The sequence below is a fragment of the Rhinoderma darwinii genome, chromosome 1, assembly GCF_050947455.1.
Source record: "Rhinoderma darwinii isolate aRhiDar2 chromosome 1, aRhiDar2.hap1, whole genome shotgun sequence".
Classification (NCBI taxonomy): domain Eukaryota; kingdom Metazoa; phylum Chordata; class Amphibia; order Anura; family Rhinodermatidae; genus Rhinoderma; species Rhinoderma darwinii.
In genome coordinates, this window is record NC_134687.1 from 487741037 (window position 1) to 487757847 (window position 16811).

At 38.3% G+C, this 16811-nt stretch overlaps 1 protein-coding gene across 2 annotated transcripts in view; it reads left to right on the forward strand.

Annotated features, from left to right (window-relative positions):
- Positions 1–16188, forward strand: part of WSCD2 (WSC domain containing 2) — a 465220-nt gene extending 449032 nt beyond the window's left edge. For both annotated transcript variants that reach the window (XM_075835153.1, XM_075835162.1), the window contains one exon: positions 12887–16188. In XM_075835153.1, the coding sequence (XP_075691268.1) occupies positions 12887–13239 (353 nt within the window). In that variant the 3' untranslated portion in view covers positions 13240–16188. The remainder of the gene's footprint in view (positions 1–12886) is intronic.
- Positions 16189–16811: the final 623 nt, after the last annotated feature.

Consider the following 16811-nt stretch of genomic DNA (forward strand, 5'->3'; position numbering starts at 1 on the left):
TTTATAATAACAAACATATCTATAGTTTATGGTTTATAATAACATGCAAAGAGAATTAAATTGAATTAAACAGATCATTGTTATTTTAGAGTTAATATAATAAAGCACACAATTATTGCAAAGTCATAATGCCAAACAAAAATAATCAATTAAAATGACAACGTATGTGGATTTAAGGCCATGTCCTACAGAAGTAATGTAGCTGCTTGAAATGTATCAATGTGAGGATGGCTTTTGGTGCTGAAATTCTTGCACCATATGTGCCCTTGAGAGAAATTGATTCTCTTAACAAGCTGCTAAAGAAAGCAAAGGGATTATGTATATGAGAACTATGGAAAGACGAGCACACCCATAATATTGATTGATGAATACCTGCATGGAATAGAACAGGCAGAGATTAATAGCAGTTGAAAGCCAAAAAGATTTGTACGGAATACCATCTTCTTTCAACAACGCTGCCAAATAGGATACAAATGAGCGGCTGTTTTCCTTTTTATCTCACACTTAAATGTAAAATGTCTTTACAACATGTTTTCACATTTTAACTCTTTAAATTACATCAAAAATTGGCATCATGTTTAAACCACCAATGTCATTCAATGTGTTTTAAGAATTTAGGTTTAGGAAGATTTAAACTTTGATGCAAGGACATTGATTTACAGAATAAAGCCAAGGACTGACAAGCACAAGAATAAGAAATGTTTTGCCCCCACACATCATAAAGTCTCCTTTACAGTGCTAGAAAAAAATATATATATTTTACTTAAAAAGTTATACTAGAAGAACTGCAGTATGACATTGGCATCAACATTAAAACCGCTGACAGGTGGAGTGAATAACATTGATAATTTCATTACAATGGCCCCTGTCAAGGAGGGGGGTTATATTAGGCAGCAAGTGAACATTCAGTTCTTGAGATTAATGTATTGGAAGCAGGAAAAATGGACAAACATAAGGATCTAAGAGATTTTGACAAGACCTAAATTGTGATAGCTAGACGACTGGGTCAGAGCATTTCCAAAATGGCAGGTCTTGTGGGGTGTTCCCGGTATACAGTGGTTAGTACTTACTAAAAGTGGTCCAAGTAAGGACAACCGGTGAGCTGACAACAGGAAGAGATGGCATCCGGATGTACTATGGAAAGAAGGCAAGCCAGCAGAGGCAGTGTAGTACTCAAGGCAATGTTAGGCAGGAAGTTTTAATGTTAAGGCTGAACGATGTATAATGAGTGCAGTCACTTATACCAAATAATAATATCATAGATTGAACAGAAGTGGAGGATGCCACCTCTGCTCTTATTGTCCTCTTGTATTAGTTCCTGTCAGACACCACAGTTCTGACATAGTCATTGCCGGAAGAAACAGATACTGAGGTCCCATACGTGCAAACCAGAATGACCAGGAATTTTCAGAAATGTGATACCAGTTCAGAAAATCTGTTGTTTAAAACTTTGACAACACTACAACATCAAGATACACTCCTTGGTCAACATTGTTCTTCCACAACTTACTTTGCCGACAATTTTTTAAAGACCTCACTTTGCGACAGTGGTAATGTCATGTTGACACATAAAATAATATACAATAGTGGCAGGACGTGACCCTTAATCTAAAAAGTAACCTTTATTGGATTTGTTTAAAAAGATACGAAAAAATATACACCCTGTTGTGAAAGTGTTTAAAATACAATTCTGACCAGAGTTAAAATCTCAGGACTGTATCCACTATTGTCACTTTCTGTTTGTGTGCAATAGGAACTGACTAACATCTATACAATTCCCACACTAGCCTGGACCCTGATCACAAGTCCTCTTGTTTGTGTGGGAGTTGTAGTTCTTTTCTCTGTATATGTTGGAGGCTGCTGGTTGTCACAAACAGAAAGTGACACTATGAAAAGTTTGAACCTGACAATTCTATACACTGTTGTAATATGCTGTAGTATTAAGGTTTCTGTCCTTCTTTAGAACTGAGAGCCCCAACCTAAATCATAATAAGTCTTCCCATGCTATAATTCCTCCTCAATTGAATTTTATAGTTTGCCCTTTGTATTAAATTAGGAAGCATTCTCCTGTCAAACTCAGATTCGCCTTTTGGAATTCCAGATGCTGAAAATTACTACAGAGAACTTGTTTCTGTTGCTTCACAGTCCAAAGGAAGTGTGCTTTATAGAGTCGGACTGGACCAAAAGAGGATTCTCCATTGGGGCCAGGCTCTGACACTTCAATGGACTCCAAAGGTCAAGAAGAAAGAAAAAATATTTGGAGCTGTCTTTGGAACCAACCATTTGTCACTAGAGTTTATTTTACTAGGTGCTTTGAAACATAAATAATCTATGGGATTTTATTGCTCATATGTCCTATGTCTGTAATGATAGCAACAAATTAAGTAATTAAATAAAAAGCGTGCACATATCCTGTATTAATGAAGGTGGATGTTCAGAATAATTTCTTCTTATGTGCCCAAGGAACCCAAGTCCGACGCTGGTGCTTTACACAACTCCAGCCAATGCTTGGCATTACATATGCGGATCACATGCTTATGTGCAGCTCCTTGGTTAAGGAAACATAACTTATCGAGCCCGCTGATGAACGGTTCTTGTGCTAACATTATACTCAGAAACAGTTTGGCCCTGAAAACAGGATTGCAAACTTTGGTTACCACTTGTTGGTCATGTTCTATGAGCATGTGTGGATGGCTGCTTAGTTGTTGCTGCTTCTCTTAGGTGTCTGGGGCACCCTTAGAATTGCTGATCAGATACTTTTGGCCATGCAGTATATGTATAGTGTATACATACATTTATTGGAATTAGTATATGGCAAGATGTGTCACTTTATTACAGAATTCAGTCACTGTTATATTTCTCAAATTTATTTAGCCATCTTTTCACAAGAGTAAATCAGACGGTATTCCATCTACACAGTACATAACTTCACTTGCAAATTAAAATGTGCTCATAAATATTGATACATATATTTACATTGATACAACTTGTGCTTTGAAATATTCTTGTGTTCAGGGTTAAATATTTTCCAGCACAGAGAAGCATTTTCACCCTGTCCCACCTAATAGCCCTAACAAATTAGCAGGCTTCAGACTTCCATTTGGCTAAATCTCCCAATTGACTTATTCTCTGCAGAGAACAGAAACATTAATCAGGCATTTCACAAATTACAGACGTTGACTCACATTGTCTGATGCTAATGTTCTCTAACTTTTTCACATACAAAAGCCTTTACTTCTCGTATTGAGTTTCACAACTCTGCGAGTTTTCGATTTCAGTTTGACTGTTTGGCTAAAACTGAACGAAAGAACCAAAGTGAAACAAATAATCTATATAAGGGGTATTACAATCATTTAATATATCCTAATTATAAGGGGGAACTAAAATAATCAATATAGGTCAGTAACAAAAATTTTTGTTTTACACTTTTTGCATTTTTATGTCATTATTTTGATAAAAATTTGCTACAATATTCTAGAATGAGATTACATAGTTACATAGTTTGTAAAGTTGAAAAAATACACATGTCCAGCAAGTTCAACCAAGGGATGGAAAAGGGGAAGTGGGATGGGAAAGGGGAAGTAAAACATTTCTACACATAGGAGCTAATATTTTTTTGTTCTAGGAAATTATCTAAGCCTTTTTTAAAGCCATCTACTGTCCCTGCTGTGACCAGCTCCTGCGGTAGACTATTCCATAAATTTACAGTTTTCACAGTAAAGAAGGCTTGTCGCCTCTGCAGGTTGAACCTTTCTTTTTCCAGACGGAGGGAGTGCCCCCTTGTTTTTTGAGGGGGTTTTACATGGAACAGGATTTCATCATATTTTTTGTATGTGCCATTAATATATTTATATAAGTTAATCATGTCCCCCCTTAGTCGTCTTTTTTTCAAGGCTAAATAGGTTTAGTTCTTTTAATCTTTCCTCATAACTTAGATTCTCCATGCCCCTTATTAGCTTCGTTGCTCTTCTTTGTATTTTTTCCAACTCCCGGGCATCCTTTCTATGAACTGGAGCCTAGAACTGGACTGCATATTCTAGATGAGGCCTCACTAATGCTTTGTAAAGTGGTAATATTACATCCCTGTCCCGCGAGTCCATGCCTCTTTTGATACACAACAATATTTTGCTGGCCTTTGAAGCAGCTGATTGACACTGCATGCTGTTATTTAGTTTATGATTTACAAGTACACCCAGATCCTTCTCAACAAGTGACTCCCCCAGTGTAGCTCCCCCTAGGACATATGATGCATGCAGGTTGTTCGTACCCAGGTGCATAACTTTACAATTATCTACATTAAACTTAATTTGCCAAGTGGACGCCCAAACACTTAGTTTGTTTAAATCTGCCTGCAATTCACAAACATCTTCCATAGTCTGAACTATATTGCATAGCTTGGTGTCATCTTCAAAAATAGAAATAGTGCTATTAATCCCATCCTCTATATCATTAATAAAGAAGTTGAATAATAGTGGTCCCAGCACTAAACCCTGGGGTACACCACTTATAACCCGGGACCATTCAGAGTAGGAATCATTGACCACAACTCTCTGGATACGGTCCTTGAGCCAATTCTCAATCCAATTACAAACTATACTTTCTAAACCTATAGTCCTTAATTTACCCATTAGACGTCTATGGGGGACAGTGTCAAATGCCTTTGCAAAGTCCAAAAACACTATATCCACAGCGGCCCCTCTGTCTAGGCTTCAGCTTACCTCTTCATAAAAACAAATCAGGTTGGTTTGACAGCTTCTGTTATTTGTAAAACTGTGCTGGCTGTCACTTATAATACTATTTATTGTCACATAATTCTGTATATAGTCCCTCAATAGCCCCTCAAACATTTTCCCCACAATTGATGTTAAGCTTACTGGTCTATAATTACCCGGCGAAGACCTAGAGCCCTTTTTGAAAATAGGCACCACATTTGCCCTGCGCCAGTCCCTTGGCACTATACCAGTCATGGGAGACTCTCTAAATATTATGAAGAGGGGGACATAAATAACTGAACTAAGCTCCTTAAGAACTCTAGGGTGTAACCCATCTGGTCCCGGGGCCTTGTGTACGTTTATTTTATTTAATTTAGCTTGCATCATATCTACATTCATCCAATTTAGTATATCAACTGATATATTAACAGCACTGGCAGCGGCTACATCAGCTGCTCTTTCTTCTGTTGTATATACAGAGATTCTAGATTTATAATAAGAGTTGTCTTTGTAAATACTATGAATGAAGTGACTACAAGATAAGATTATATAGGGCTTGTTTGTATTCCATGGAGATACATAAGCTTTCGTGGTTGCATACAAAATTGGTTACAATGGTTTACATACTCTTTAAATAACTAACACATTGATTAAATTAAGTCAATAGGAATTGTTATACTGTAATTAGCAACAATATATGTGAAACAATATCACAGTATAGGCCAGGGGTTTCAAGCACGCGGCCCCTGGGGCAGTCATCTGTGGCCCGCGGGACACAGAGCCGCTAGTACAGACTCTGCTCTAGGAATCTGTAATTCCCTGACATCACTGTCCACATATGGCGCTAGTATCGGCTCTACTCCGGGACTCTGTGGAATTCCCTGACATCGCTGTCCATATATGGACAGTGTCAGGCTCTTCCCCAGAGAGGAGTCCCGGGCAGAGCGCTAGTATCGGCTCTGCTCCGGGACTCTGTGGAATTCCCTGACATCGCTGTCCATATATGGACAGTGTGTCAGGGTCTTCCCCAGAGCGGAGTCCGGGGCAGAGCGCTAGTATTGGCTCTGCTGCGGGACTCTGTGGAATTCCCTGACATCGGTGTCCATGTATGGACACACGATGTCTGGGGCTTCCCCAGAGCCAGAGTCCCGGGCAGAGCGCTAGTATAGGTTCTGCTCCGGGACTCTGTGGAATCTTCTGACATCGCTCTCCGCATATGGACAGCAATGTCTGGGGCTTCCCCAGAGCTGGTGTCCCGGGCAGAGCGCTAGTATCGACTCTGCCCTGGGGAAGTCTCTGACATCGCTGTCCATACATCGACAGTGATGTCAGGGGCTTCTCCAGAGCAGGAGTCCCAGTGATGTCAGGAGCACAGCTGGAGTCCCTGGAAGAGCCTACTAGCACTCTGCCCGAGACTCCAGCTCTGGGCAAGCCCCTGACAACAGTGTTCATATATGGACACTGATGTTAATGGCTTCCCCAGAGTTCCGGCGCAGAGCCTATACTAGTGCTCTGCTCCGGGACTCCGGCTTTGGGGTTGCCCCTGATATCACATTCCGGTCCAGGAGGATCCCCTTACGTCACTGTGTATGGACAGTGATGTCAGGGGCTCCAACAGTAGAGGAATCCCCAGCCAAAGCGTCGACTACACTTTGGCTGGGCATTTCACTCCTAGAGGGAGCCCCAATGGAGCTATCTACTTGGGGTGTGTGGCATTATCTGCAGATGGCACTGTCGCAGCATCTGCGGAGGGCACTGTGGCAGCTTCTGTGGAGGGCACTGTGGCAGCATCTACAGAGGGCACTGTGGCATTATCTATTATAATAGCGATCAGGGATTCATGCCTTTAAGTCCCCTAGTGGGACAAAAAGTCTCAGTTAATAAAAATGTAAAAAAAAATAAACATTCCACATTAAACAAACAATAACCACCTTTTTTTCCCATAATAAGTCTTTTATTATAGGAAAAAAAGAAAAACTTTAAAAAAAGTACACATATGTGGTATCACCGCGTTTGTAATGACCCAAACTATAAAAATATAATGCCATTTTACCCGCACGGTGAACACCGTAAAAAAATAAAAAAAATAAAAACAATTCTAGAATCACTGTTTTTTAGTCACTATTCTTCCCAAAACAGAAAAAACATGATCTAAAAGTTTCATGTACCCCAAAATTATACTATTAAAAAATAAAGCCCGTCCCACAAAAAACAAGCCCTCCCACAGCTTTTTTGACTGAAAAATAAAAAAGTTATGGCTATTAGAATATGACAACACAAAAAATTCATTATTTGAAACAAAAGTGATTTTATTGTGCAGACAGTTGCAAAGCATAAAAAAATTATATACATATAGTATCGCCGTAATCGTATCGACCCGCAGAATGAAGTAAAATTGTCATTTATAGTGCATGGTGAACGCCGTAAAAAAAAAGAATAAAAAACATAGAATTGCTGGTTTTTGGTCACCTTGCTTGCCAAAAAATTAAAAGTGATCAAAAAAATTGTGTGTACCCCAAAATGGTACCAATGAAAACTACAGATTGCCCTGCAACAAATAAGCCCTCACACAGCTGCGGAGGAGAAAAAATGACAAATTTCTGGCACTCAGAATATGGCGATGCAAAATGTGCAGAGTATCCAAAAGCTAATACGATTTTTTATTTATCAGTGCGACACCAGCCACACATCTGTGGATTATTATTTATTTACGCCATATTATACCCTCTTATTATGCCCCGATGTTCCCTGCACAGATTACATATGCCCGCACATTATAAACTGAAATACCAGAAAAACCCCAAACAGAATAACTACCACCAAGGAAAATCTGCGCTCCAAAAGTCAAATGGCGCTCCCTCCCTTCTGAACCCTATGGTGTGCCCAAACAGCAGTTTACGTCCACATATATGGGAGAACCCGCTTAACAGTTTGAGGTATTTGTCTTCAGTGGCACGAACTGGGCACAACATATTGTGCACTAAAATTGCATATACCTGTGGAAAATTGCAATTTTCACTTTGCACCATCCACTGAGCGTTCATTTCTAATGAAAAACAAAAACCTGTGGGGTCAAAATACCCACTACACCCCTTATAAAATGCCTTGAGGGGTGCAGTTTCCAAAATGGGGGTCACTACATGGGGGTTTGTTTTACTATTTGACCCCAGAGCCCTACCATTGGGGGCTAATGCTGTAAAAATTACCAAAATAGGCCTCACATGCGCATTTGCTCTTTCACTCCTAAGGCCTGTCATATGTCTAGGCAAATAACAACTGCCTTGAGGGGTGTAGTTTACAAAATGAGGTCACTTCTCTGGGTTTTCCACTCTACTCTGGTACCTAAGGGAGCTCTGCAAATGGGACATAGCACCTTTACACTAGTCCAGCACATGGGGTATTTCCATATTGGGAGAAATTGGGTAACAATGTGTGTTGTCATTATATTAACCCTTGTGAAAATAAGAAATTATGAGCAAAACTACATATTTTTCTAAAAAATGTTTTTCATTTTTACTGCCTAATTCTAATACAGTCTATGAAACACCTGTGGGATCAAAATGCTCACTACACCCCTAGATGAATGCCCTGAGGGGTATAGTTTCCAAAATGGAGTCACTTTTCATGGGTTTCTACTGTACTGGTACCTCACAGGCTCTGCAAATGCGACATGGCACCCAAAAACCAATCAAGCAAAATCTGCATGCCAAGTAGCATTCCTGCCAATCTGAGCCCTGCCATGTGTCCAAACAGCAGTTTATGATCACACTTGGGGTATTGCCATACTCAGGAGAAATTAATTTACAATTGTTGGGGTGCTTTGTCTCCTTTATTCCTCATGAAAATGAAAAAAAAATGCAACATTTTAGTGGAAAGAAAGTAGATTTTCCTTTTTACTGCCTAATTCCAATAAATTCAGCAAAAAAAACAGTGGGGTCAAAATGCTCACTATACCGCTAAATAAATTCCATGAGGGGTGTAGTTTCTAAAATGGGGTCACTTTTGCGGGGTTTGAATTGTTTTGGCCCCTCAGGGGCTTTTCAAATGTGACATGGCGCCACATACCATTCCAGCAAAATCAAATGGTGCTCCTTCCTTTCTTTGCCCTGCCGTGTGTCCGAACAGAGGTTTATTACCACATATGGGGTATTGCTTTGATCATAAGAGTTTGCTTTACAAATGTTGGGGTCATTTTTCTACTTTATCTATTGTGAAAATGGAAAAATATGAGCTAAAACGACATTTTATTAGAAAAAATTTTGATTTTAATTTCACGGCATAATTCCAATAAATTCCTCAAAAAACATGTGGGGTCAAAATGCTAACTATATCCCTAGAGGGGTGTCGTTTCCAAAATGGGATCACTTTTGGGGGATTTCCACTGTTTTGGTCCCTCCATGGCATTGCAAACACGACATGGCACTGAAAACTATTCCAGCAAAATCTGCTCTTCAAAATCCAAATGGTGCTCCTTCCCTTGTGAGCCCTGCCGTGGGTCCAAACAGCAGTTTATTAGCACATATGGGGAATTGACATAATTGGTTGAAAATGCTTTACAAATGTTGGGGTGCTTTTTCTTATTTATTCCTTGTAAAAATTAAAAATTTCTAAGTATTTTCAGAAAAAAGTAGATTTTCATTTTTACAGACTAATTCCAAATATTTTAGCAAAAAAACTGTGGGGTCAAAATGCTCACTATACCACTAGACAAATTTTTTGAGGGGTGTAGTTTAAAAATGGGGTCACTTTTGGAGGGTCTTTACTGTTTTGGCACCACAAGACATCTTCAAACCTGACATGGTGCCTAAAATATATTCTACAAAAAATCCACTAGGTGCTCCTTTTCTTCTGAGGCCTGTATTTCACTCCATTAGGACACTCGGGCCAAATGTGCGATATTTCTAAAAACTGCAGAATCTGGGCAATAAATATTGAGTTGCGTTTATCTGGTAAAACTTTCTGTGTTAAAGAAAAAAAATTATTACCAATGAATTGGCAAAAAAAAATGAAAATTGTAAATTTCACCTCTACTTTGCTTTAATTCCTGTGAAACGCCTAAGAGGTCAAGAAACTTTCTGAATGCTGTTTTGAATACTTTGAGGGGTCAAGTTTTTAAAATGGGGTGATTTATGGGAACTTTCAAATATATAAGGCCCTCAAAGCCACATCAGAACTGGTCTCTGAAAAACTAGCCTTTTGAAATTTTCTTGAAAACTGCTAAAGTTAGGAGCCTTGTAACGTCCTAGAAAAGTAAAAGGACTTTTAAAAAACAATGCCAACATAAAGTAGACATATGGTAAATGTTAACTAGTAACTATTTTGTGTGGTATTACTATCTGGCTTACAAGCAAATACATTTAAATTTAGAAAAATGCTAATTTTTGCAAATGTTCTCAGAATTTTGGTGTTTTTCCCAAATAAACACTGGATATAGGGATCAAATTTTACCACTAACATAAAGTACATCATGTCACAAGAAAATAATCTCAGAATTGCTTGGATACATAAAACCATTCCAAAGTTATTACCACATAAAGTGACCCATGTCAGATTTGAAAAAATTGGCTGTGTCCTTAAAGAGGCTCTGTCACCAGATTTTGCAGCCCCTATCTGCTATTGCAGCAGATAGGCGCTGCAATGTAGATTACAGTAACGTTTTTATGTTTAAAAAACGAGCATTTTTGGCCAAGTTATGACCATTTTCGTATTTATGCAAATGAGGCTTGCAAAAGTACAACTGGGCGTGTTGAAAAGTAAAAGTACAACTGGGCGTGTATTATGTGCGTACATCGGGGCGTGTTTACTACTTTTACTAGCTGGGCGTTGTGTATAGAAGTGTCATCCACTTCTCTTCACAACGCCCAGCTTCTGGCAGTGCAGCACTGTGACGTCACTCACAGGTCCTGCATCGTGTCGGCACCAGAGGCTACAGTTGATTCTGCAGCAGCATCAGCATTTGCAGGTAAGTAGCTACATCGACTTACCTGCAAACGCCGATGCTGCTGCAGAATCATCTGTAGCCTCTGGTGCCGACACGATGCAGGACCTGTGAGTGACGTCACAGTGCTGCACTGCCAGAAGCTGGGCGTTGTGAAGAGAAGTGGATGACACTTCTATACACAACACCCAGCTAGTAAAAGTAGTAAACACGCCCCGATGTACGCACATAATACACGCCCAGTTGTACTTTTACTTTTCAACACGCCCAGTTGTACTTTTGCAAGCCTCATTTGCATAAATACGAAAATGGTCATAACTTGGCCAAAAATGCTCGTTTTTTAAAAATAAAAACGTTACTGTAATCTACATTGCAGCGCCTATCTGCTGCAATAGCAGATAGTGGTTGCAAAATCTGGTGACAGAGCCTCTTTAAAGAGGCTCTGTCACCAGATTTTGCAACCCCTATCTCCTATTGCAGCAGATCGGCGCTGCAATGTAGATAAGGGTAACTTTTTTTTTTTTTAAAAACGAGCATTTTTGGCCAAGTTATGACCATTTTTATATTTATGCAAATGAGGCTTTCTAAAGTACAACTGGGCGTGTTTAAAGTTATGTACAACTGGGCGTGTATTGTGTATGTACATCTGGGCGTTTTTACTTCTTTTACTAGCTGGGCGTTGTGAATAGAAGTGTATGATGCTGACGAATCAGCATCATCCACTTCTCTTCGTTACCACCCAGCTTCTGGCAGTGCATAGACACACAGCGTGTTCTCGAGAGATCACACTGTGAGGTCACTCACTTCCTGCCCCAGGTCCTACATCGTGTCGGACGAGCGTAGTTTGATCATATTGTGTATTATCCAGCACTGCATCGATTGAAAAGAACAAAACTCTACATCTGAATGGCAGGCTAGAAGAAAATTGATCCAGCCTAAGTCCTAACTTGAATCCAAAAGAGATGTTGTCGCAGGACATGAAATAAGCAACTCATATATTAAAAATCGACCAATGTTTCTGAATTCAAGCAGTTCTTCAAAGAAGAGTTGTATATCCTTTCAACATGAAAGACTTATTAAAGCATACCTATTATTTAAGACAACAAAACAAAACCAAAAACAAAATTACCTCTTTAGGCAGCTGTAGATGTGTTTTAGATGTCGTGCAACAACTAATTTTCTGTCATATCCACATATTTGGCTTTTTCTCTTCCCTCTGCTGGTTTCTATAGATGCACATTTTATCTCCCTATTCTTACTAGTGTGATGTAAGAGCTTTGCTGTGTGCCCTGATCAGATATCTCCCTCTGTTGCTTCCTGTCCACTCTCACCCTTACTAAAACACTGAGTAAAAATTTTCCCTTTATACCCGTAATTCCTGTCTATTTACTGTTTTACACTAGAGGGATTTTTGGGGACTAAGAAAGTTTCAGAACATTTAGGCCATGTTCACACATGGCAGAATTTTTCCACTGCAAATGTTGGTGCAAATTCGTGGGAATTATGCAACGAATCTGCACCAACATTTGCATATTTGACAGGTAATTCAGACGTTGCAGATATCACAGCGGACTTGCCACAGATTTCAGTTCTGGCATTGCAAAGGCTGAAATCCGCAGTGAAATTCCGCTTCGTCTCAGCAACATAATGTGCATTCCATGGTGGGGAAATTCTGCACCGCAGCCTAATTTCCGCACAGTTATTTTCCACAACGTCTGAACTAAGTTTCCTAAAAATGTATAGAAACAAATGTAGAAAACGGCTGCTGCAGAATTCCGCTGCGGACTGTCCGCAGCGAAATTCAACAGCAATTCCGCCACGTCTGAACGTGGCCTTACAAAGAGCCTGCAGGCACTGAAGCGGGAACTGCAGTTTGCTAGGAGAGGAAGATGCTACTTCCCCTGATAAGATATATTACAAAGTTTCATGTACTACTGATTTAGTTAAAGAAAACTATTACAATAGCTTTACATTACATTTTAGTTACAATTATTGCTGCTACAGGTGGTTCAACATTTAATTTAAGGGGCAGTTAGAATTAATTTTTTTTACTTAAATATATACAGTAGTATTTTTAAACTGTGTTTGTTCAAATTCCATGTGCCAAATTTTTTTCTTACACCATTCTCAAAATGATAGAATATTTCATAATGATATTTTAAACCGTAAATATTAGCATTGATTTGCTAATATTTATTTTTAAGCAGTTACTAATGTGTTTTGTTTTGTTTTTCAGAATGGCCTGAATTTGTTAGTAACTATGCACCATGGTGGGCTACACATACCCTAGACTGGCTAAAGTATGGCAAAAATGTGCTGGTTATACATTTTGAAGACCTCAAGCAAGATCTATTCTTTCAACTAAAGAGAATGATTAACATTCTGGGACTCCCAGTCTTAGCAGACAGACTCCTGTGTGTTGAAGGACAAAAAGATGGAAACTTCAAGCGCTCTGGTCTCAGAAAGTTGGAGTATGACCCTTACACTGCAGACATGAGAAAAATGATCAGCAATTACATTAGGACAGTAGATGCAGCCCTGAAGCAAAGAAATCTCAGTGGTGTTCCAGAAGACTACTATCCAAGATGATGACACTGGTCAGTCAAGAATATCTCTGGGGCAATAGTTCCCAGCTGATGGCTACTTCCACCCAGTGGGTGGCTTGAAGACTTTCTGCTGCTAAAAACTATTAAAGATTCTTATGTGCATGAATTATGATCAGCAAACAGTGCTTCAAAATATTTGGCAAGAAGGTTAGACATTTCTGATTAGACTGTATTCAGTTATTTTCATTTCAATTCAGTTTTCCTGTATGGATTAAAGTACATGCTGATTTATTCAATTGGAAATTCCAAGACATACAACTATAAAGTCAGGAAATTATTATTTTTTCCTGTCATCAATTTCTGCTGTTATTAAGAACAGCTTGAACACTCCATTGTCATTGAGAATAATGATTGCACAGTTGAGCTAAACAAATGTCCTGATTTATTAGTGCCTATGAATCACAACCCATGCACCAACATCAACAGATTTCTTACATACAGTATGCATGGGTAAGGGTGTGGCATCTTGGTCTTGCTGAAAGACCAATGTGAACAAGCTCTTTATATGTTTTGTTTTTCAGAGCTAGATTAAGCATGGGTTTACATGACAACAAAGATTAAATCTTTTCCAAACATGATGCAATATAAATCAGCAGATTTTAGTTTAACAAAGCTATATACACTAGAATCAGATTTGTGTCATTTGCATTTTATTTATTTTTTGCTTTTTTTTGCTTTTTATTACCTAAAGTAGTAAAAAATTCAGGTTCTTGCTTATAGAGTAAGCAATCATAAAACACAGACATGACCTAATTCTGCTATTTGAAAAAGGAACTGTCAGCTCTACTGAAATATCTGTTTTAATATATACTTGTATTCCCCATGAGAAAAAATATTGCTGGAGCATCTATTGACCACTGGGTGTTACCATGTCCCTTGGGTGTTACAACTGGGTGTTACCTGACAGTGTCAGACTGTGTGGAGACATGCCCTATTAAGTCCCAGTGTTCAATTTAATCATATATTTCCAGGAGGAATACTAGAGGAATGGCATAATGTAGACTTATAGTCATGTATACAAGTATTAACTAAAACCGACATGTCAGAAAAGCTGTCAGGACCCCTTTAAAAATATATATCTATATTTCTTTTTTTTATATCACTACCGTTAGGCTAAGATGGTTAATCATTCCCTTGAAATACCAAAGGAATCAATGGAGAATAAGTTATAAATAATATTTCTATGCCACTAACTGAAATTTACAACTTTTCTTGGATTGTAAGAATAGAGTATGCAATGGAAAACGACTTTAGTGATTTCAAGGCCGAGTTATCCTAATTCACTTTTTTGTGGTCATAGCTTTCTGAGGGATGTCACTGGCAGTGGGCAATGTTTGACTGCTAAGCGGTCATATTGCCAACCAAATACTTTTTTTTTTATCACATGGTTAACTGGCAGTAGAAGGCTAAACAGGTTATCTGTGATTTAAAAATCTATGAATTTGGTCTCAAAATTGCAAACTATCAAACTTTGCAATGTACTAACTTTTGCAGTTCCTCCACTGTAGTTATCATGTGCTAATTCTGTTGTTCCTTCATGTGCACTGATGTGACATCTATAATGATTACACATCAAATGAGCCTCTGTCGCAGATTCTGTCAGATTTGTAGGGAAGAATAGTACTGCATCCAGTCCAAAATGACACAACGATTGAACTTGATGGACCCCATTATACTGTAAGTCAATGGGGTTCGTCAGTTGCCGGAGGTATCCTTCGTACGATGGATCCAGCACTGCATTCTTTCCGTTGCTGCACTGCATTGCTTCCGTTACAAATGGAAATAACAATGCAGATGTGAACAGAGCCTTAGTTTATTATTTTGCAAATTCATAGCTTTCTAAATTCTGCAAAAATGCTGGAGAATTAGAGATGGTGCCTCCAGGGAAGAAAACGGGTGAGAAATGCCATATACAAGTTATATAATAGAAATAGTGTTATTCCTTATGTACACACATTTGACAGCTTAATTTGAAAAGTCACCTGAAAGGTTACCCTTTCATTATGTTGTCACGGGCAGTGGTGGACCTATAGAGATGCGTGACCTTTGTAGAGATGTGTGAGACACGTTGCTGCTACTTCCTATCCAGCATCAGAGCCCAGCCCTGAAGTAAAAATAACTTAGGAAGTACAATAGGTGCCTTTTTGTTTTTATTTTTAACATACAGCATTTGAGGTGGCCAGAGGAGAAGGGGGCACAGCAGGGGGGACACATTTCCTTTTCAACAAAATTTTAGCAGAACAAATTTAAGAAACTTAAAATAAATATTTTTTTTTGCCTAGTACTGCACATTACTTAAAAGTATGTTGTATATATTTTTATATTATCATCATTGCTGTAAAAATTGCTGTAAGAATTTCTAGAGCCAGTGCTTATTTACTTGTTGAAGTATCCCAAATTTGTATTTAGGTTTGCCTGATCCTAAGCCAATGAGAATATTGAATAACCTTAAAATGAACATAAATGCCTATACAGCTGTTATCATCAACAATAGGTTTTAAAAGATAAAGGGGTATAAGACAAGCTGGCAGCAAAAACATATCTCTGCTCCCTACTGAGTACTGCTGCCCTAGGCTTGCCTAAGCTTACAACTACTCACTGCCCTCCCTCCAGATCCAATTAACTTCTGAAAGTTTTTCTTCTCTGGAGGGAAGGAAAACACCCAGTTGTGCTATAGAGTTCTAAATTAGAAGTTTTACAAATCCCAGCTCTCTCTTATTTTTAGAGATTTTACATGTAATTCGGCATTGTTATCGCTTTATAACAAACCAGACTTTGTTTTTGGAGCTGCTTGAAATAACCAGCTGTAATACGATTGCACTGTTGTGAATGAGATGTATTTTTAGAATATATATTATGAAGGAAAATATTTAAGAAGAGTTGTATAAAAAAAATATTGTTAGCGATTAAATAAAGGCTCCTGGAAAGTGAACTTTTTTTTTGGATGATAATTTTTTGTTCTAAAGAGCACTAGCTGAATTGTATCAGGTTGGTGTAAAAACTGTCCCTCTAAGAATTTAGGACAATTTCATATGAATATATCTTGGGGAAGGAAGCTTTGGAGATCATAAAGAATGAGCACATTTTGAAGCTCCTTTAAATATCTTAACTCACAGTATGAGGTACCTGAATGAATAAGTAAATGAATAATTGAACCAAACCCACAGTTACCTAGGAACATTTTAACAATGCCATATTTGAAATCAATCTTCATCTCTCTCCCCATTACCCACATAGTAAATTGTAATTTAATCTGTAATATGAAAAAACTCATTTCATTTATATGCAAAAACATGTTATGTATTATTATTATTATTATTATTATTAGTAGTAGTAGTAGTAGTAGTAGTAGTAGTAGTAGTAGTAGTAGTAGTATCAATGTGACAAATGCAAATACACTATAAACCAGATAAATTAGAAGTAGAGCCTTTAGAAGTCTAAAAATTCTAAGGAATAAGGAGTGGATATAAGAGGGGAGGAGTGAAAAAGCTTTAGGTCTCATGAACATGACCGTTGTTTTCTTCAGTGTCCTATCCATTTTTTGTTTTTTTTGTT